This window comes from Schistocerca americana, chromosome 5 (genome assembly GCF_021461395.2).
Source record: "Schistocerca americana isolate TAMUIC-IGC-003095 chromosome 5, iqSchAmer2.1, whole genome shotgun sequence".
Classification (NCBI taxonomy): domain Eukaryota; kingdom Metazoa; phylum Arthropoda; class Insecta; order Orthoptera; family Acrididae; genus Schistocerca; species Schistocerca americana.
The window spans coordinates 645666049-645687430 of record NC_060123.1 but is presented as its reverse complement, the minus strand read 5'-3'; the positions used below and the strand labels follow the sequence as shown (position 1 = coordinate 645687430).

At 41.5% G+C, this 21382-nt stretch overlaps 1 protein-coding gene across 4 annotated transcripts in view; it reads right to left on the bottom strand.

Moving 5' to 3' along the window:
* The window catches only part of LOC124615270 (retinol-binding protein pinta-like), a 152393-nt gene that overhangs the window by 18284 nt on the left and 112727 nt on the right, over window positions 1-21382 (bottom strand). For all 4 annotated transcript variants that reach the window (XM_047143017.1, XM_047143018.1, XM_047143015.1 and 1 more), the window contains one exon: window positions 3697-3802. In XM_047143017.1, coding sequence (XP_046998973.1) covers window positions 3697-3802 — 106 coding nt within the window. The remainder of the gene's footprint in view (window positions 1-3696; window positions 3803-21382) is intronic.

Sequence of the window (21382 nt, the reverse complement as noted above, 5' to 3'; positions counted from 1 at the left end):
TAAAATTGGTATGGCTTAATAAAATGTAAAGTATTAGCTCCTAAAGGATTTTATCATCCTGTTTTACCTTTATGCATGCAAATCGATAAAAATGAAAAACTATTGTTTCCTGTGTGTGTCAAATGTGTAGAAGAACAAATAAGTAGATGCAATCACAGTAATAAAGAAAGAAGTTTTATTGAAACTTGCATGACTGATGAAGTAAAGAAAGCTGTAGAAAAAGGATATAAAGTTTTAAAAGTTTATGAAGTATGGGATTTTAAAAATAAAAGCAATCTCCTGTTTGAACATTATGTGAAAGACTTTATGAAAATAAAATTAGAAACTAGTTCTCATAATTTTGATAGTGACGAATAATACATCAAAATAGTTAAAGAGAAGTTGGATATTGACTTGAATCGTGATAGAATAAAGGAAAATCCTGGAAAAGGAGTGGTTGATAAGATATGTCTTAATTCACTATGGGACAAATTAGGACAAAGGCAAAATATGAGTCAAACAGAATATGTGACAGATTTGCAACGATTTTATGAGATATTACTGGATGATCGATTAGATAACTTAGATGTAAATTTTAATATAGAGCAGATGGTTCAGATGAGGTAAAATTTCAAAGATTATTATGTGGAAAACATTGCAGCTACTTATATTTTCATAGCTGAATTCACTACATCAAATGCAAGGTTTAGATTGTATGATATGTTAGATAAACTAGGAGAATCTGTTGCATATTTTGATACTGATTCTGTAGCATATATTGATGATGGTAAAAATACTGTGGAAACAGGTTGTATATGAGGTGACTGGACGGATGAATTAGGAAATAATTGGATTACACATTGGGCTTCAATAGGTCCAAATAATTATTATTACAAGAAAAATGATAATAAGACAGAAATGAAGGTAAAAGGCTTTACTCTAAATTACAGAAATATTCAAAAGTTGAATGGCAAATCAATGATAAGGTTAATAGAAAGTGAAGTTAAAGAAAAGATACAGTTAGAATACAATCCGATAACATGAGATATTGATACTAAAAATCTGGTAAACAAACAAGTTACGAAAGAATTTTCGTTTCAGTATGATAAAAGAATTGTTTTAGATAACTATGATACAGTGCCTTATGGCTATTAAAAATTATCTATATCTTCTAATGTAAATAAAAAATTCATACCACATGACTAATACAAATAGAATAAAGTAGTTAGTTGTATTTTGTTGTATTCTAGATTGTTTAACTTTTTGGTTATAGAGTGATAAACTTTCAAAAATAATGAATAAGTTTTAATGTAATTTTGTACATAGATTATTAGTTGGTAAATTAGAATCTACTGTTTGTTTTACTGTCATAGAAAAGAGAGAAATGGAATTTTCTTTTTGCTCCCATATTTCTATATCTGTTTCCTCATAGTTACCAAAGTACTTTTAGCATTCTTCTCCATAAATTCTCTTTAGTGCACTAACATGTTTACTATGCCTCTGACTTCTCAAGTGTTCTATAATTAATGATGGCTTGTTTCTCTCTTGTATTATAACTTCTTTCGACAAATATGTCAAATTGAAATTCATCCCATCCATTAGTCATATTTGTAAAGATTAAAATTTAAAAGATTATTAAAATTTTATTCTATATAAATGGACACTTTACTGAAGAATCTCAGTAATGTAAAAATTCTAATTTGTTTAAAAAGACTAGTGAGCATGATGTAAGCGAGCACTATTACATTACTGACTGTGAACGCTGAAAGACTAGATATGGTGATAAAATTCGTCTTGAGCTCGATAATAAGCTTAAAATTATTTTGCCAGAAAGATTCAATAAAATAATGGATAACTGGGACTTAAAATTTTTTAAAGTTGGTAAAATTAAACTAAAATATAAAAGAATGACGAGAACTAAAAATAATGATAACGAATTTCATGATGGAGAGTTTGTTGTGTAATTATTAAGTGTCGACGTCTGCTGACAGTCTTCAGACTGCGTCTGGCCGCAGCGTGCGCTAGAAATTGCATAACTCCTGTCCGTATGAGATCGCTAACTCCACTGGTGACTAACAGAAACTGGAGACTTTTATAACAGCTGCGCGACCTTCAGATAACTAGCTCCGCCTCTTATCTCTCTGTCTCTGTCGCTCTCAGCTACACTTGTCTTGCAGCAGTTAAGCAAGCTCTCGATAGACGTCTCTGGACGCAGAAAATTAATATTACGATAACTTTGCTATTTCTGCATCGATTTTGATCATTTAAACTTTGATAATAATCTAATTAAACTGTTTAACAGCTATTCTGAGTAATACTATTTAAAATATTGAACTAGAAATCTGTGTAATTTTGTTTTTTCTCGAACCAGGTTTGTCACACAAATACTAACTAGATATGTAGAACTGGAAACTTCTTTAATCTGTCAAAACTCACTGCAGATACGTCGACTGAAGGATATGGCCACAATCTCACGAAGTCAGAAGTACGTTATGCATGGGTAGTGCTAGCCACTAGAGAAAACATTTTCTATCCTCGCCTGTGTATTTAATAACGACTCGAAAAAAATGAAGCGGTTCAGTTAATTCTGAACTTAGTCTTCGTGAAGTGTCGTGTATACAGGGCAGAGGCCTGAACGCGGAAACGCGTGGATGATGCTCGATAGTGAATGTTCTGCACTTTTCTGTGGATCTGTCGAGAGTTATTTCCTTATAAAAATGTCTATGTTATAAATATGTCTAGAAGAATGAATGTTTTAGCTACACAGAAAACTACAATGAAGCAGTGTGCAACTTTCAATGATAAAATTCCGAAAGATACATTTATGTATGTAGTGATGTATGGTAAAAGGACTTTGACATAAGATTCGCAGCATAGAATTTTAGTTGAAAATTTTTAAAAATTTGTGGCTTGCATCCGTTTCTACAAAATATTGGTAAGTAAGTGGCTAGGTGAAGAGTTTATAAGAGAAAAGAGTTTATAAGAAAATGAATAACATCATCATTAAGTAACCTGCGACTGCGCTCAACGTACCCACTTACTACTCACGGTGTCAGTTCCCTCCAGCACTACTTCAGACATCAGTCGGGTCCCTGCTGCATCGCGTTGTGGCACTTGAGCGTGCTCACGGGGATCCTACACTATATTAGGGAGGTGTACAAGTTTCTTTGGCACTTCAGTGTATGAGGGCGATGCCGCCAATCTTTTGGGATATGTAAGATGGCGGACGTCTACTTCAAGTCTGCGACGGAATGACAACTCCCCTTTTTTTTACTTTCATGGAGCGCGGTCTGCTTTAAGTATGTCGACTATGGCACTTGCGGTTGCACCTTTGTCATTTAACTATTCAGGCGTCTGTTAGACAACAGCACAAGACGCACTACTCGGCACCAATACATCCCACCCAGTACAGCGTTATTTGCACTCGTTATGCAGTAAAAGAAGATTGCACAGTCCTCTAACCAAAAAGTCGAAAGAATCTCAGCATATTTATCTCTTTCAGTAATAATGGAAGACAATGGGCTACTAACCTGAAACCTGGGTCATAAAAATAAATAGTTTGTGAAACAATTGCGAAAAAGTGTGTATTTGCAAGCAATAGTTTACCAACAAGTGCCCACAGTGAAAGCAACAGAATTATCACGAGATATTAGTTTGTGAACTTCAAAGTATCGTTCCACCATTCTAAGGGGATCTCTAGTGTCGTCGCATACTTACAGGCATATTTGTCGATAGGACCGGCAGTGCCTCCTAGTTCATCCGGCAGATATTCCTTTGCCACGTGGTCAAACAGCGTCGTCGTTCCTGGGGGATGAACGTGTATCTGAAACAGAGCAACATTTTCAGTTACGCAGTCTCAGTGACAAGAGCCCCATCGTGCACTTACATCTGCGTCAATATCCACACTCTGCAAATCACTGTGAAGCGTAAATTATATCAACATGTTAGAAGTAGTGACATTCAAGCTACAGCCTTCCATTGCAAACTGTACAGTAAGGTGCTGTAAATGTTATTAGGAAGGCAAAGAGTATGTCGTATGCAAATAGAATAGCTCATTCACAGCATAAAATTGAAACCATGTAGTCAGTTGTGGAAGGAAGTTAGTTTGTAGTAAAAATATTTCTCTTACTGATACGTCAGATATATGTGCAGTATTTAACAACCATTGCCTGAGGATTCCTGGTGAATTAAAAAAAAAATATTTTCTACAGGCCATCTGATAACTTTCTTGGCAAATGCCTTTCCGAGATTGGTGTCTGAAATACTCTTCTGCGATACAGACAAGGGGGAGATTGCGTCAATAGTTAAATCACTGAATACTAAGGACTTACTTAAGTACTGTGCTGCACATGTTAGCCCTGTATTTAGCCGTATATGTAATTTTTCCTTTAGGAATGGTCAGTTTCCTGAACGATTAAAGTAGTCAGTAGTAAAGCTGCTTAATAAAACAGGATAAATGGATAATATAGACGATTTTAGACCTATTTCAATGCCATTAGTGCTTGCTAAAGTCATTGAAAAGGCTGTTTATGTGAGGATAATTGATAATTTTAAATCACACGATTCCCTAACAAATGCACAGTTCGGATTTAGAAGTCGATTAACAACTGAAAATGCTATATTGTCTTTTCTCTGTGATGTACTGGATGTGATAAACAAAAGGTTTCAAACGCTAGGCATAATTTTTGATTTACCTACTTTTGATTGTGTTGATAACAAATTATTGCTCCAGAAGTTGGACCATTACGGAACATGGGGAGTAGCTCATAATTGGTTCACATCTTACTTTAGCAACAGTCAGCAAAAGGTTATTATTCACAGTGTTGAGAATGGCTGTGATGTGGGGTCTGAGTGGGGTACAGTCAAGTTGGGGGGGGGGGGGGGTGCCCCTGGGATCAGTGTTGGGACCACTCCTGTTCTTTATTTATATAAGTGATGTGCCCTCTAGTATTACGATTAAATCTAAAATATTTGTTTGTTGATGTCACGAGCTTGGTTGTAAACGATATTGTGTGCAACATTGGCTCGGTTTCAAATACTGCAGTTTATGACATACTTTGATGGCTTATAGAAAAGAAACTAACGCTAAATCACAGTAAGACTCAGATTTTACAGTTTCCAACACACAATTCAACAAAACCTGACGTTTTAATTTCCCAGAATGGGCATATGATTAGTGAAACTGAAGAGTTCAAATTTCTAGGTGTTGAGATAGATAGTAAACTGTCGTGGAAAGCCCACGTTTAGGATCATGTTAAAATACTTACTTCTGGCATTTTTACTATTCGAACGGTATCTGAAGTGAGTGATCGTTCGAAACGAAAATTAGTCTACTTTACTCACTTTCATTTGCTTATGTCGTCTGGTATTATATTTTAGGGTAACATCTTCACATCCTAAAAGACTGTTTTCGGCTCAGAAACTGGCGGTTCGGGCAATTAGTGGTGTAAGTTCATGAAACTCTTGTCGAGCCCTGTTCACGAGTCTGTGTATTTTGACATTGGCCTCGCTATATGTATATTACTTACTGTCATTCCTTGTTAACAATATTAGCTTATTCCCAAGAATAAGCAGCTTTCACTCAGTTAATACTCGACAGAAATCAAACTGCATTTTTATAGGACTTCCTTAATTCTTGTGCAGAAAGGTGTGCAGTATACTGCTGCATCCATATTCAGTAAACTACCACTAGAATTCAAAACTCTTAGCAGTAATCCATGTGCTTTCAAATTGAAACTGAAGAGTTTCCTCATGGGTCACCCCTTCCGTTCTATCGAGTAGTTCCTTTAAAAATTAAGCTGATTCTTGTATTGTTGATTGCGTTCGTGTAAACTTATGGCTTGACTTTTTTCAGGTTCATAAACATTTTATTTTTATCTGTTATTACTTTTATGTTGTAATTTCATGTACTGACACCTTAAATGACCTAGGACATATTCTCCTCAATTTAGTCCTACGGAACTTGATGTGTAAGTAAAAAAATATATAAAATGAAACCAGCGGATACTTTCCACACTACTACATATCAGCGGTTTGTTCCCATTCCATTCCCATTTGGTGCGATAATGACTGCTTGAATATATACAGCGTGGTCAGAAACTGTCCGAAAAGGACGTAACTGTGCAGAAGTGTAGCTTGTGTTGAGAAATAATTGTTAAGAAAAAATATTTACGTTGTGGCGTTTCCGCACTGAAGTTAGCCAGTCAGGCCGTTACGAGTGCAATTTCGAGCGGTCTGCCAGAGACGGTATCGCCGAACGTGTTCTTCACTGGATTACCTAAAACCGAACAAGCGAGGGCTAAAAAAGGTGGACGTGGGACGATAGTGATGACTGAACCCGAGTCAAAGGCTGTGCATTTTCGTGCGCTGTCATCTACGCTATGAGAACAACAGACATTAACTGTATTTCGCATGTAGCTTGATTTGCGCGCGTAACCCTGATCGGCTGACTTCAAAGCTAATAAACTCGGAAACGTACCGATTTTTTTCCCTTAACCCTGCATCACACTTATAAGTTTTTGAGACTTTTGCTGACCACTCTGTATATGCGTGCAGTAAACTTTCTTCTCAGTCCCTAAGTGAGCTACACGTATGCGGTTGCCAAATATGGCTCAGTTCGTAGCTTAATATTGCCTCTTGAAACTTCGTAAATTCACTGTCAATGGATAGTTGGTGTCTGTCTTCAAGCGTCTGCGAGTCGAGGTTGTCCAGCATTACCGTAACGGTATCCAGCGGGTCAAGGAAACTTGTGACCATTTCCTGCTGCCCTTCATAGCATACGTTCAAAATCCCAGTTACTCCTTCTTTATATGTACCCCATTCACTTGAGCAATGTTCTGCGATTAGGCCCACAAGTGTTACATAAACTATTATCTTCGTGCACTGACGCCCAGTAGCAATGACATTTTGTGTCAATTTCACAACAAATAACCAGTGACTACGAATAAGAGAAAAGCCAGTAAATATAAAGATAGCTAAAAGTCAGGTGAACCTAGAAAATTAACACGTTTACGGGTACAGTGTGTGAACATCATATTTACGTGGGGCATCGACAGACGTGAGTGAAAGCAACAGGTGACAGTGTCCTGGAGTGGGCCACATAGGAACCAAGTACTGTACATAAAAACGCTGTGCCAGAAACGATAGTAATTAACTTGCTGGAAGAATGGTTCGCAGTTGATATTCTACCCCAAGCCTTGCTGTATCTTCAATTTATTAAAACAAGTGTCTGCAATGATTAAATTGTACTCTGTGCAAAATTCTACCAGGCGTCTTCCCCTTTCATTTCTCTCCCCGAGTCCATGGTCTCCTACTATTTTTCATTCTTTTACTTTTTCTAGTACAGAATTCCATCCCCAATGAATTTATATTTTCGTCTCCCTTAGCGAACTGAAAAAGGCATTTTATTTCATCGCACATTTGTTTCAATGTCTCCATGTTCTTGGGAGCTAGTAGACATATAAATTTGTACTATCGCAGTTGGTCTTGGTTATCTGTCTCTACCACCTGGTATAATGCATTCACTACGATGTTCGTAATAGTTCACCCAGATTACAACGTTCTTATTTATGATTAGTCCAACTCCTGCATTACCGCTATTTGATGTTGTGTTGGTAACTGTGTAGTCATCTGACTAGAAATCCTGTTATTGCTGCCACCACAGACTATTGATTTCCCGTGTATTTTACTTCACTTCATATATTTCTCTTTTTAAACTATATAAGCTACCAATTAATTGAGGTGTCAAAAGTCTTGCACTCCAACATGCAGTATATATTGCAATATATTTCTAAAAAACTGTCAGTGAGATAACATGATGATTATTTCGTTTCCTAATGAACAGAACAGCTACAGGTTGCGATTTGTAATCTTGGAGCATATATGAGATCTATTCCGAGATTGGTGTGTTATGTGTATTCTGTGAAAAAAAATCTTTTTAGTCGATAACTCTAATATAATCGACAACCGTGAATTTAGATGCTTCAACAGAAGACAATTTTTGGAAACATCGAGATGTGAAGAGAGAGTAGGTTGATCTGTCATGAAGGTTGTCAATCTTCAGTACTATCAGATAAAATGCAAAGTCCCACAAGGCTTGATGTAAGAGAGAAGAGACAAGCAAGAACAAAATGAAAAATCGGAGGGTCGGAAACATAATAAACAGGAGCGAAACGCCTACACTGACAGTATGACTAGCGAACTTAACTGACTTCAGCCTAAGCAAAGAGGAAGACTTAGGAAGAAACAATCGTATGTATCTTACGTCACTTGGTTAGTTGGTTGATTTGGGGGAGGGGACCAAACAGCGAGGTCATCGGCGCCATCGGATTAGGGAAGGATGGGGAAGAAAGTCGGCCGTGCCCTTTCAAAGAAACCATCCCGGAATTTGCCTATAGCGATTTATGGAAATCATAGAAAACCTAGATGAGAATGACGGGAAGCGGGTTTTAACCGTCTTGTTCCCAAGTGCGAGTGCAGTGTGCTAACCACTGCGCCACCTCGCTCACTTTATGTCACTTCATCCAACAATTAACACCATCGAAGAAATGAACACATTATAAAATAAGGTTGTGATTACATTCAATGAAGGGCTCAACAGACAACTTTTGCCGAAAGAAATTAGTCGAATAATCAGAAAAAATATCCTCACGGACATGAAACTGATTGCCAGAAAATTATGAGAAAACTAAAAAGCGAGTAACGAGAGCTGACAGAGAAAATCATAAAAAATCGATACATTGTCATCTAAAGCAAATTTGAAAAATGAAGTTGATGATTTGTTATTGGTACAGGAAGTCAGGTTCTTATGAAAATAAAATGCAGTGTTGTGCGAAACTACAGCGACCAAAGTAACATCTGCATGATGTGTCTGTCGCTGTTAAGCAACATAATTCAATCAAACTTTGACCATACACAGAAAGAACTGCTACAGTACAGTATGGAAAGAAATACACAGTGAGACGACCAGAAGTGATAGTTTCATCTGAAGACGAATGCTGGGACACGATTCTTAACACGACGTGTGTCCGCAATATATGCTCTGCAACATATTCCATGAGGGCCACAAGATTAGTAAAGAGTTCCTTCAGTAGGGCGTTCCATACCTCCACCAGCGCTGTTCTGAATGGCCGTGGTGGAAGTGCAAGTGTGGCAATACGTCTCCGTAAAGTATCTCACAGGTGGTTCATGCGATATAGCTCTGGGGAATGGCCAGTCTTTTTTCCAAAAGGTCCTCCTTCTCTGCTAACTCTGGGGAATGGCCAGTCTTTTTCCAAAAGGCTCCTCTGCTTTTCAAAGAGGTAGCGCACCGTCATCCGTAAAAATGAAATCAGTGGCGAACCCCTGGAAAGACACACACGTGGAAGGAGTACAGTGTCAGAATAACTTTGACCGGTGAGTGTCCCGCGTTCAAAAGTTTGGAAACCGGTGTGGCCCCACAACGTTACGCCTCTGGACCACCAAACGACTATGTCCCTGACAGCGTTACTTGTTCCCACCTCTCGCCATATGAGGATACGCCCGGAATCACTACTCAGACTGAATCTGATCTTTATGGTAAGTCCTCCCAACCCCACTCCTCGTGGTCCAGTCCCTACGCTCTTGGCACCACCACAACACGGTGCCACCGATGAGCAGCTGCCAACGGAACACAACGTACTGTTCCTCTGGCAGCGAGAACACCCCTATGGAGTCTCCGTGCTACTGTGGAGTTGAGATTGTGTGACTTGCAGTCTTGTTAAATGGTAATGCAATTGCACGCTTTGTTTTCATGTTGGTCTCTTCCCGCCTGTTGTACAGTGCAGTGGTTATCTGCCACTGCACTGACCGTGGTCGACCATGTCACTTCCTTGGGGCAGAAGTGCCTGTGGTCCGGGACTCCCGTAAGCAATGTCAAACGTTTGGGCTACATTCGTGACGCTTTGTCCGTTTTCAGGTTTCCCAATGATTCTCATCATGTGAAAGAGCTTGACAACGCATGAACATTTGTTCACCAAATGCAGTGTCTCAACATCTAAAGACGGCCATTGTGCCATAACCAGCTATGACTGTGTTTGAAAAGAATGATTGTGTATAAAAATCTTTGTAATAAATCAGTCACCGACTGCTTAAAGGAAATGGTTTTTTCCGAACTGAATCCGTGATATTTCAGTTGAGAACCTGTACCTACCGGGTGACCAAAGAGTCAGTGTAAATTTGAAAACTTAATAAACCACGGAATAATGTAGATAGAGAGGTAAAAATTGACACACATGCTTGTAATGACATGGGGTTTTATTAGAACCAAAAAAAGAAAGTTCACAAAATGTCCGACAGATGGTGCTGGACAGCAAAACGTCAATGACGGCGCATGACAATCGTGTATGAAAGGAGCTGTAATGAGAGAGAGAATCAGATGCGCCAGCAGTCACAGCATGTTGACGTTACCTGAAAAGGCGCTTTTAGTGAAGCTGTATTATCAGAATGGGGAATTTGATAGTTCAGCGTTACGATCCTATCGCCATGGGAAGGGGATTCGAACGGGTAAAGGTCCGTTGACAAATGCAGCTGTGGCGAGAATGATTTCGATGTTCGAAGCCACGGGTTATTTAGACGATAGGCCCCGTAGTCGCCGACCGAGCATAAGGCGTAATGCTGCTGAGACAGTTCAGGAAGAAATGGAGACTGTTGCGAGTTCGTCTATGCACGGGGAAGTCAGCGCTCGTGCAGTCGCACGTCGCACCGGCATTCCATACACTACTGATTCGTTGGCACTGAGGCGTACCCTCCGATGCTATCCTTACTAAATCTATCGGCATCATGAACTGTTACCTGGAGATTTAGTGAAGCGGAGGGCATTTACGGTGTGAGCGCTTCAAAAGATGGCGAAGATGACGATTGGTTGAGTAACGTGTTGTGGACCGCCGAAGCTCATTGCACGCTCCGAGGGTCTGTTAATGCCCACAAATGGAGAATTTGGGCTACCGAAAATCCTATAACTGTCGTGGAAACTCCATTGCACGACGAGACAGTCACGGTATGGGTTGGATTTACCACATCTACCGTTATCGGGCCTTTTTCCTTCGAGGAAATGCGAGATTCTGGTTTTGTAACTGCTACTGTGACGGGTGAGAGCTGCGCCGATATGTTACAGAATCGCATCATCCCCAGCCTGGCTGATAAACACCTGCTGGAACGTACGATGTTTATGCAGGATGGCGCTCCACCCCATATTGCTAGACGCGTGAAAGATCTCTTGCGCGCGAAGTTGGTCGTCGTGTGCTCAGCAGCCACTTTCATCATGCTTGGCCTCCCAGGGCCCCAGACCTCAGTCCGTGCGATTACTGGCTTTGGGGTTACCTGAAGTCGCAAGTGCATCGTGATAGACCGACATCTCTAGGGATGCTGAAAGACAACATCCGACGCCAATGCCTCACCATAACTCCGGACATGCTTTACAGTGCAGTTCACAACATTATTCCTCGACTACAGCTATTGTTCAGGAATGATGGTGGACATATTGAGCATTTCCTGTAAAGAACATCATCTTTGCTTTGTCTTACTTTGTTATCCTAATTATTGCTATTCTGATCAGATGAAGCGCCATCTCTAGGACATTTTTTGAACTTTTGTATTTTTTTGGTTCTAATGAAATCTCATGTCATTCCAAGCATGTGTGTCAATTTGTACCTCTCTATCTACATTATTCCGTGATTTATTAGTTTTCAAATTTATACTGACTTTTTGATCACCCGGTATTAAAGAGAAAGAACACAAACAATAGATTATGAAAAGCGGGTGACACTGCCTGTTCTTTGTGGGGCTACAGTCCGTTACGCCAGTACTGTGCGGCCGCCAACTCTCTCCGCGGCGGCGTGTCTCCCATCTCGCCCCGTGGCGAGCGTCAGGGTGGCAGCCCATTTAAGTCTCGCCTGCGCCTGTTCCGTGGACCTGCAGTGGTAGGGTGGGGGAAGTAGTTTTGCGAGTGCATCGCAGGTGTCAGTTGTGTTTCTGTCTAGTTCTTGCGTAACCTGCGTGTACTGAGAACCCGTAGTATTACAGCGAGAGGGTTTTAAGTGAAAGAGGTTTTCCGTACTGGAGGCAACATTAAGAGCACGTGAGGCGGCAATTTAGATTGCGTTTTGCAGCTTCGTCCACTTCGTGGCACTGTACGTGACATAATTCGCAAATCCCATACAACAGCATGATGCACCACGTACTGATAGCCCCACAATTTAAACGTAACGAAAACTCGACGAAATTTCCGACATCATGTCGCAGAGTCCAACAAAATTAGTGAGGATAGCGCAAGATGCTAAGGACTCGTACGACAGCACAGAAGACCGTAACCAAAGAATTGCGGCTGTATCCGTATAAAATTACTGCTCTGCAACAATTACATAGCATGGACCATGCGAAACAAATATGGTACCGTATTTTGAATGGTTTCAGCGATTTTTTAACTGATATGGAGCTGGTGTTTCACATCGAACCTTTTTCATTGATCAGGCTTGGTTCCACCGATCTGGCTACGTTAATTTCCAAAATTCACGAAGTTGGTCATCAGAAAATATGCCTTAAGAGAGACACCATTGCACGCAGAGAAAATCCGAGAGTGGGTGGTCGTAATGCTTGTGCGAATTATAAGCCAGATCTCTTTCGATACCACCGCCACTTCTGATGTCTATTGTTCCCAGGTAATTTATCTATTTAGATGAATAAAAATGAGGTCAATCAATTATTTTTCCAACAAGACAACACTAGTACTCGTGCGGCACACTGGTCGCTACGACTTTTAGAAGAAATCTATAGAGACAGAATAATTAAGAAAAGTCTCTTATCCCACACTCAGCGGATCTGTGTATCAAAATAACACAAAGACAATAGATGAACTGAAGACAGCGATAATTAATTATGGGCATTCGATTACACGTAAACTACTGGTAAACGGGTTCGTAAAAAAAATGTAAACGTGTTTAACTATGCCTTCAGGAAAGAGAAGAATATTTCTAGCACCGAGCGAGGTGGCGCAGTGGTTAGCACACTGGACTCGCATTCGGGAGGACGACGGTTCAATCCCGTCTCCAGCCATCCTGATTTAGGTTTTCCGTGATTTCCCTAAATCGCTTCAGGCAAATGCCGGGATGGTTCCTTTAAAAGGGCACGGCCGATTTCCTTCCCAATCCTTCCCTAACCCGAGCATGAGCTCCGTCTCTAATGACCTCGTTGTCGACGGGACGTTAAACACTAACCACCACCATTTCTAGCACCTGCTCTGATATTGATGAGTGCAGTGTATTTAATTGTAATTACTATAATCAATTAAGTGCATTGTTTTAATTGTGATAATGTTGAATCCCTTCTTCCAAATTAACTGCAACCACTAGCAGTGAACCCTGGCCCCTAGCTTTTGCAGCGACATGAATGTGCTGACAACCGTATGCGTGGCGCAAATGGTTCAAACGGTTCTGAGAACTATGGGACTTAACATTTGAGCTCATCGGTCCCCTAGACTTAGAACTACTTAAACCTAACTAACCTAAGGCCGTCACACACATTGACGCCCGAGGCAGGATTCGAACCCATGGCCGTAGCAGCAGGGCGGTTCCGGACTGAAGCGTCTAGAACCGCTCGGTCACAGCGGCCGGCTACGCGTAACGAAAGGCGGGACATGTTTAGTTTGCTGCTGCGGAGAGACTTTGCGGACACAATATACACCCTTTTTAGCCAATAAGGTAGAGCTTACTTTACACCAAATATGGATATTTGGTCCTCTTTTTTTTTCTTTTTTTTTTACTCACTAGTTTAAATCGGCTCCGCAGATGTAAAGTAGTACACATGTATTACAATGCAACGTAACTATGAAAGATGAGCTTCGATCCGTCATTGTGATTGGTAGATATCGGTAGCCTGCCTTAGAATGTCTTTTGGTACGATTCCAGCTTTAGCGATCTACAGTGTAACCAAGGTAAGCTGACTTGAAAATGTCTATACGAACCACATCCAGCAGTCTAAGGGATTGACGACAATGAAAATTTGTGCAGGGCTGGGATTATTGGAAGCTGAATTTCCGGATTATCACTAGCTGTTGCCTTAACCTCTTCGGCTATCAAATAACATGTTTCCCCCGTACAGGAATAACATTAACAGGATGTAAGAGTATAGTTACGACACATGGACGACGAAATATGGAAGTCTGAGTCGGGGATTGAGTCTTGGTCAGATAGCTGAAGCGAAGTGGGTATCAGCTCTTTAAGGATTCACTGACTTACTAGCACTTGAGTGACTGTCGCAAATGAGCGAACGTGGATCACCTGCTTCCCAACCAGCTCACAGCTTATTCTTTCATTATAGCAGTCAATCTGTTCTGTTAGAAGTGCCTATCGCAAACAATAAAATTACCCATGACAATTGGTGTAACTCCTACTCTAAGAGGAGGGGATTGGCATAGAGCAGTCAGAGGACTACTGAGTGTAAGAAAAAGCAACTCTCCTCATAGTAATTTCTTCTACAGCTGGCACCATTTTGTCTTGTACTAAGCTCTAAAATCTTTGTAGAATGTTCGATTACAGATTAAAAACTACGAGTATGATCCAATAAGCAAGGAAATATATATTATTTCTCCGTCAATTTCGGCCGAAGAAATGCGGAATATATTCTGGGACATAGTGGAATACTCATACTTCAGATCCTATAGTTTCATGATCTTCCGATAAGTGGCGGCGCTATATGTTGCCTTCAAAACGGCGCCGGCCGTTGTGGCCGTGCGGTTCTAGGCGCTCCCGTCCGGAGCCGCGCTGCTGCTACGGTCGCAGGTTCGAATCCTGCCTCGGGCGTGGATGTGTGTGATGTCCTTAGGTTAGTTAGGTTTAAGTAGTTCTAAGATCTAGGGGACTTATGACCACAGCAGTTGAGTCCCATAGTGCTCAGAGCCATTTGAACCATTTTTTCAAAATGGCGTCTGCAATGAAGATGCATTCCAACCGGACAGCTGTCACTGAGTCTCTTTTGGGGGAAAACCAGAGTATCGTAGATACTCATAGGTGTTTGAAGAATATCTACAGAGACCTGGCAGTGAACAAAAGCATGGTGAGTCGATGGGCGAGGCTTCCCTCATCATCGCAGTAAGGTCGCGCATCTACGATCTCCCTCGTGCCAGCTGGCAGCACATAGCTGTGACTCCTGCAGTACTGGAATGTGCGGAATTTCTCATTCGAAATGATCGACGGATAACAGTCTAGCACCTCGCTGATGCACTGGACCTCTCTGTAGGTGGTGTTGGGGTACATTAATGCATACGTGTCAGAAGGGACATTCCACAGTAATTTGGAATAACACAGGCACCGCAGTATCGTATCTATCCGCCGACACTGGCCAATCAGCTTTCAATGAAAATGTCTCTGCGGTAGGGAATATACACTACAGCCCATTAAAACTGCTACACCATGAAGATGACGTGCTACAGACACAAAATTTAACCGACAGGAAGATGCTGTGGTATGCACATGATTAGCTATTCAGAGCATTCACACAAGGTTGGCGCAACTGGCGACACCTACAACGTGCTGACATGAGGAAAGTTTCCAGACGATTTCTCATACACAAACAGCAGTTAACCGGCGTTGCCTGGTGAAACGTTGTTGTGATGCCTCGTGTAAGAAGTAGAAATGCGTACCATCACGTTTCCGATCTTGCTAAAGGTCGGATTGTAGCCTATCGCGATTGCGGTTTATAGTATCGCGACGTTGCTGCTCGCGTTGGTCGAGATCCTATGACTTTTAGCAGAATATTGAATCGGTGTGTTCAGGAGGGTAATACGGAACGCCGTGCTGGATCCCAACGGCCTCGTATCACTAGCAGTTGAGATGACAGGCATCTTATCCACATGGCTGTAACGGATCGTGCAGCCACGTCTCGATCCCTCAGTCAACAGATGGGGACGTTTGCAAGACAACAACCATCTGCACGAACAGTTCGACGACGTTTGCAGCAGCATGGACTATCAGCTCGGAGACCACGGCTGCAGTTACCCTTGACGCTGCATCACAGACAGGAGCGCCTGCGGTGGTGTACTCAACGACGAAACTGGGTGCACGAATGGCAAAACGTCATTTTTTCGGATGAATCCAGGTTCTGTTTACAGCATCATGATCGTCGCAACCGTGTTTGGTGACATCGCGGTGACCGCACATTGGAAGCGTATATTCGTCATCGCCATACTGGCTTATCACTCGGTGTGATGGTATGGGGCGCCATTGGTTACACGTCTCGGTCACCTCTTGTACGCATTGACGACACTTTGAACAGTGGACGTTACATTTCAGATGTATTACGACCCGTGGCTCTACCCGTCATTCGATCCCTGCGAAACCCTACGTTTCAGCAGACTAATGCACGACCGTCTGTTGCAGGTCCTGTACCGGCGTTTCTGGATACAGAAAATGTTCGATTGCTGCAGATCTCCCACCAACTGAAAACTTCTGGTCAATGGTGCCCGAGCAACTGGCTCGTCACAATACGCCAGTCACTACTCTTGATGAACTGTGGTATCGTGTTGAAGCTGCATGGTTAGCTGTACCTGTACACTCCATCCAAGCTCTGTTTGACTCAACGCCCAGGCGTATCAAGGCCGTTATTACGGCCAGAGGGGGTTGTTCTGCGTACTGATTTCTCAGGATCTATGGACCCAAACTGCGTGAAAATATAATCACATGTCAGGTCTCTTATAATATATTTGTCCAATGAATATCCGTTTATCATCTGCATTTTTTCTTGGTATAGCTATTTTAATGGACAGAAGTGTACATCGTGCATCTACGATTGCAAGTTGCTGACACATAGTTGACGACATGTGGAAGGCTGGGTCTGGCCAGCTCAGATAGCCTAAGGTGAGGCGACCGCTTGCGATAAGTGGTAAATTCGGATTCGAGTCGCGGCCCAAAAGAAGTTTTCACTGTCGTCATTCCATTGTAAAGCTGATGGTTATGCATATTCGAAACTACGAATACATTTCATGTATATTTTATGGATCTTGTCAGATAAACTTGGATCTTACCGTGCTTCTCTGAAACGTGTGAAATCACAAACCTTACCGGACTATGCTTGTAGCTGGATGTGGGAGAAGCTAGAAGACAGTCACAGGGAATCAAGTCATGTGGGTTTTAGACAAGCGGTCGTAAAATATCTATCCCTTGTCCCTGTGTTTATGTGACGGGGGAGCGTACAACGTGAGCGATTTACTTGTTTTATCTCCAGGTATCTTACAAGTCAACATGCGTTTTAGAACTCGTCATCATTGGTGAAGAAACGCCGATTTGATTTTTAATTTAAAAATTGTGAATGACATGGACATAAACAGCGAAAATATCTTTGAATGTTGTGGAAAGTCATACATACCGCGTAATTTAAAAATAATGATTGACTTAAAATAAGCTCACGGCGATGTAGGGGCGCGACGTAATGGACACAGCGCTCGACGCTGAGCAGACAGTTGTCTAATGTAAAGTTGATGCAGGGCATCGATTTCTTACGCAATTAAACACTGGAATGACAGATAAAAAAAACTTTGATCAGACTATTTCAGCACACGCAGACGGTTACTAGTGAAGGTACTTACGGCAACTAATAATATTTGTATTTCAACTTTGTATCAGTAAGATAAATGTCGTTGTCCAGTGTTTTCGCTTTGGCACATGATGATTTGGTAATGCAGTGCTAAATCAGAACTGAATCACCGTATAAATATATTTTCATTCCTATATTATTTCATTGTTCTCTATGTCTGATTTACTTCTGAGCACTGAATACGAAGCTGAAACTATTAAAGCATTGCAGTTGGATTTATTGTTATGTTTCATGTACTGTAAAAGTCAATTATTGTGATTCAGTTATATTTTTTTCGCTGCTTGCGTGAAATATATTATTTCATGATGTCAGATAACGAGATCACAAATGATGCATTGTTCAGGGACTGTAGTTTGTCAATAGACATGCAAAGTCGAGGTGATGATTGGTCACGTTTCCTGGATACATTCAGACGAGAAGACTGAAGGTCTGAGTCTGACATGTTAACGACATTAATGGATATTATGTTGGGATATGAAGAAAACACTTGCAAAATAGATCACAGTACCAAGGAACTAACTGCAAAGATTGATCAAACTGACAAAGTTATAAATAAGGTGGGTGACGAAACGTAAACAGGAGACAGACGCACTCACAGCTCAGTTAGATCGGCAGGTCGTAGAAAATACGAAACGTTTTGAGACAGTCGAATCTGATATCGATGAAGTACAAAAGGGACTCGGCAAAAAAGTTGCGGTCTATGATGAGCACTTTGTGAGGCAGACTAGGGAAATGTAGGAGTGTAAACGTAGGGTGCAGGCCATTATACCAAACCATGATGCTTAGGCACATCATTTAGAACAGGTGTGCAATGAGGAAAACAAGATGCAATAGCTTGTTGGTAGTGTTAAACAGAAGGTGGGCAACAGTTTAAAAATTAAATTTAATCAGGAAGTTTCATATCACTGCACACTCCGCTGCACAGTGAAAATATCATTCTGGAAACGTCCCCCAGGCTGTGACTAAGCCATGTCTCCGCAATATCCTTTCTACCAGAAGTGCTAGTTCCGCAAGGTTCGCAGGAGAGCTCCTGTGAAGTTTGGAAGGTAGGAGACGAGATACTGGCAGAAGTAAAGCCGAGTTCGAGTCTCGCTCTGCCAGGAAGTTTCATATTAGTGGAGACTCAGCTGCAGAATGAAAATCTCATTCTAGTATTGACCTGAGGCCGGGATATTGGCAGATCTCTTTGCACAAGAATTCCATGCAGTACACAGCATCCTTGTATGAAGTAAGGAACTACCAGTACTGTGTACTACGGTTTCGCCCGAATGTTTCTGCCTCAGCTTCATAAGATCATTGGACACAGTCCTTGGTAAAAAATTAATTAAAAAAGTGACAATGTGTGTAGCTGATATTTTTATTCTGACCCAGAACATGTTAAGAAAAAAGAAGAGGTACTCATCACTTTTGAATAGGCAGTTGAAATGACAAATTTAAAGAAGTCTGGTTTTGAATGGATGAAATTAAGATTCTTGGACATGTAATTAATGAACAAGGATACAAACCCGATGAGAAAAAATTACAAGTAGTTAAGGAACTTCCAGCACATCACTTTCAAAACACAGCTTAGAGGAATTCTCAGGCGATGTGGATAGTATAGGGAGTTTATTAGTGGTTATTTTGATTAACTTTTCTTTTGCTACGAGTATACAAGACAAGAGGAGATGTTGAGTCATAAGCTGATTTACCAAAATCTTTACTACCAATTTCAAACATATGATAGGTACGATAGGCAATTACATCTCTATCATTAAAACTTTCAAGACCAGGTACACTAGGAACTCCGCTACCACCTCTCACTATGGCAACGGTGATCCATCCATTTCCATGTGAGAAAGTGTCGTTTATATCCAAGCTAAAATTAAGGGAACATCCAAGAAATACACAAGGTCCATCGACGAGAGCGTGGGCTGCAACACTCTTCACTGGAATGCGATTTTTCTTGTCTCCTGATGTTGTTGTAAGTTCAATGTTTTCTATGGTTTTGTAGACTGTTGTGCGGCTACGACGATTCCTCCTGTAGGGCATGTTGGCGGCGTTCAATGCAGTTGCCTCTGCAGCAGCAAGACACAGAATAAGGGGAGCGCGAGAGCGCGCTCGCTTATGTACTGTGCGCGGACACTGACCTTAGACAAGGACTTAGTGGCCAGCGGAACGTTATCCCGGACGCGCACACTAGCAGAACTAGTGTGCGCGTCCCCGCTGGCGCACCGCCAACACCAAGCGATAAGAGTGTTTACATCTGCATCTTACTAACCAGATTCTGTGGCAATGGACTGACGAACTCCAATGCGCCTTAGAAGAGATTAAAAAACAACTGTGCAATATGCAGTTACTTTCACTTCAAGACTTGAATATGGAGTTTTTATTTGGCCTGAGACAGTTCGGATTTGGGATTGGGTGGACATCTGGACCAAGTGGAGGAGTTCTATCCCGACGATACACAAACTAATCCATTTGTGAGCATGACTCTAACTAAGTGGGGATGTAAATAAACCACAAGGAGAGAGGCATTTGCAACCTTGTGGGGATTCACAAAGCTTATTATATAGCAGGAACATTTACTAAATTATGTTAACTGAAGGTTGACCGGAGGTTTGAGTGGCGGGGGGGGGAGGGGGGGGGGGGGGGGGGGAGGGGGGGGGGGGGGAAAGCGAAAGGGTTATTGAAATCAGCTGCAGATTTTGTGCAGCATCAGCTGTAATGAGTGAAAATTTGTCTGTACCGTTAACACGATCCCGGAATCTACTGCTTATTAGGCAGTTGCCCATCCCCCATGCAGTTGTCGATACTTGCCCTTTGGTGAACGCAGAGCGCGGTTGTAAAAGTTCCGTGGTGCATGTATGGTGCAGTATCGGCGCCGTGAGTGCAGAACGCAGTTTACGCAATTAATATTCATACCACGAAACTTCTGTATTTCATATCAGTGTTATCAGTTCACTGGAGGTGATTTATTTGACAATGACAAATTCCGAAATCGGGTGTCGTGTCGACAGAGCAACAATCAACCGCATCGGGTGGGTTACGGGACAAGCAATGGAAACATAAAAAATGATAGAGAAACGTATAATCGGTTTAACCAAATATCATGAGTGTAGATACTTTTCGACCGTATATCTTCCAGATAAATCATCGAACAACCGTGTCGCAACCGGCTGCATGTACTCTCGAGAGATAGACTAAGTACTCCACAAGAACTGACTAATGCCTGGACTTTATGTGTTGTGCTCCAGGGATTTGTACCAAGTGGTTCACTTTTCAACGGTGGACTTCGCTACGTTTCAGCGGAGACCATGGGTGAAGTGCTAATGGATGATCACAGCGACTATCGGTATATTAGTTGTGAACAATGCAGTCCAAAATTTAAAGTATTTAGTTACCAGAATATATTTGGATCTTGTCAAACTTGGATCCCATCGTGTGTCTCCCCAAACTGTGTAATCACACACATTGCAGGATTACACTTCTAGCTGACAGTGGGGAGGCAAGGAAACAATTGCGGGAAAACCATGTACGTTAGGTTTACGCACGCGGTCGTAAAATATCTAAACCTCGACCCTGAGTTTATATGACTTGGGCAGTGTAGAAAATGAGTGTTGTAGCTCTTTCACCCTCAGGTGTCTTACACTTTGCATCAGTCGACATTGTACTTGTATCACCCTTGGACTACGCGACTGAAAGCCTCATGGCCTTCCCAATAGACTTTCAGTCGAGTTCTAGCTTTGCCCAGTTCATTTGATGGAAATCTACACTGCTATGTCCACTAAAAACGCTCCTCTTGCGACAAGAGATGGGCTACACG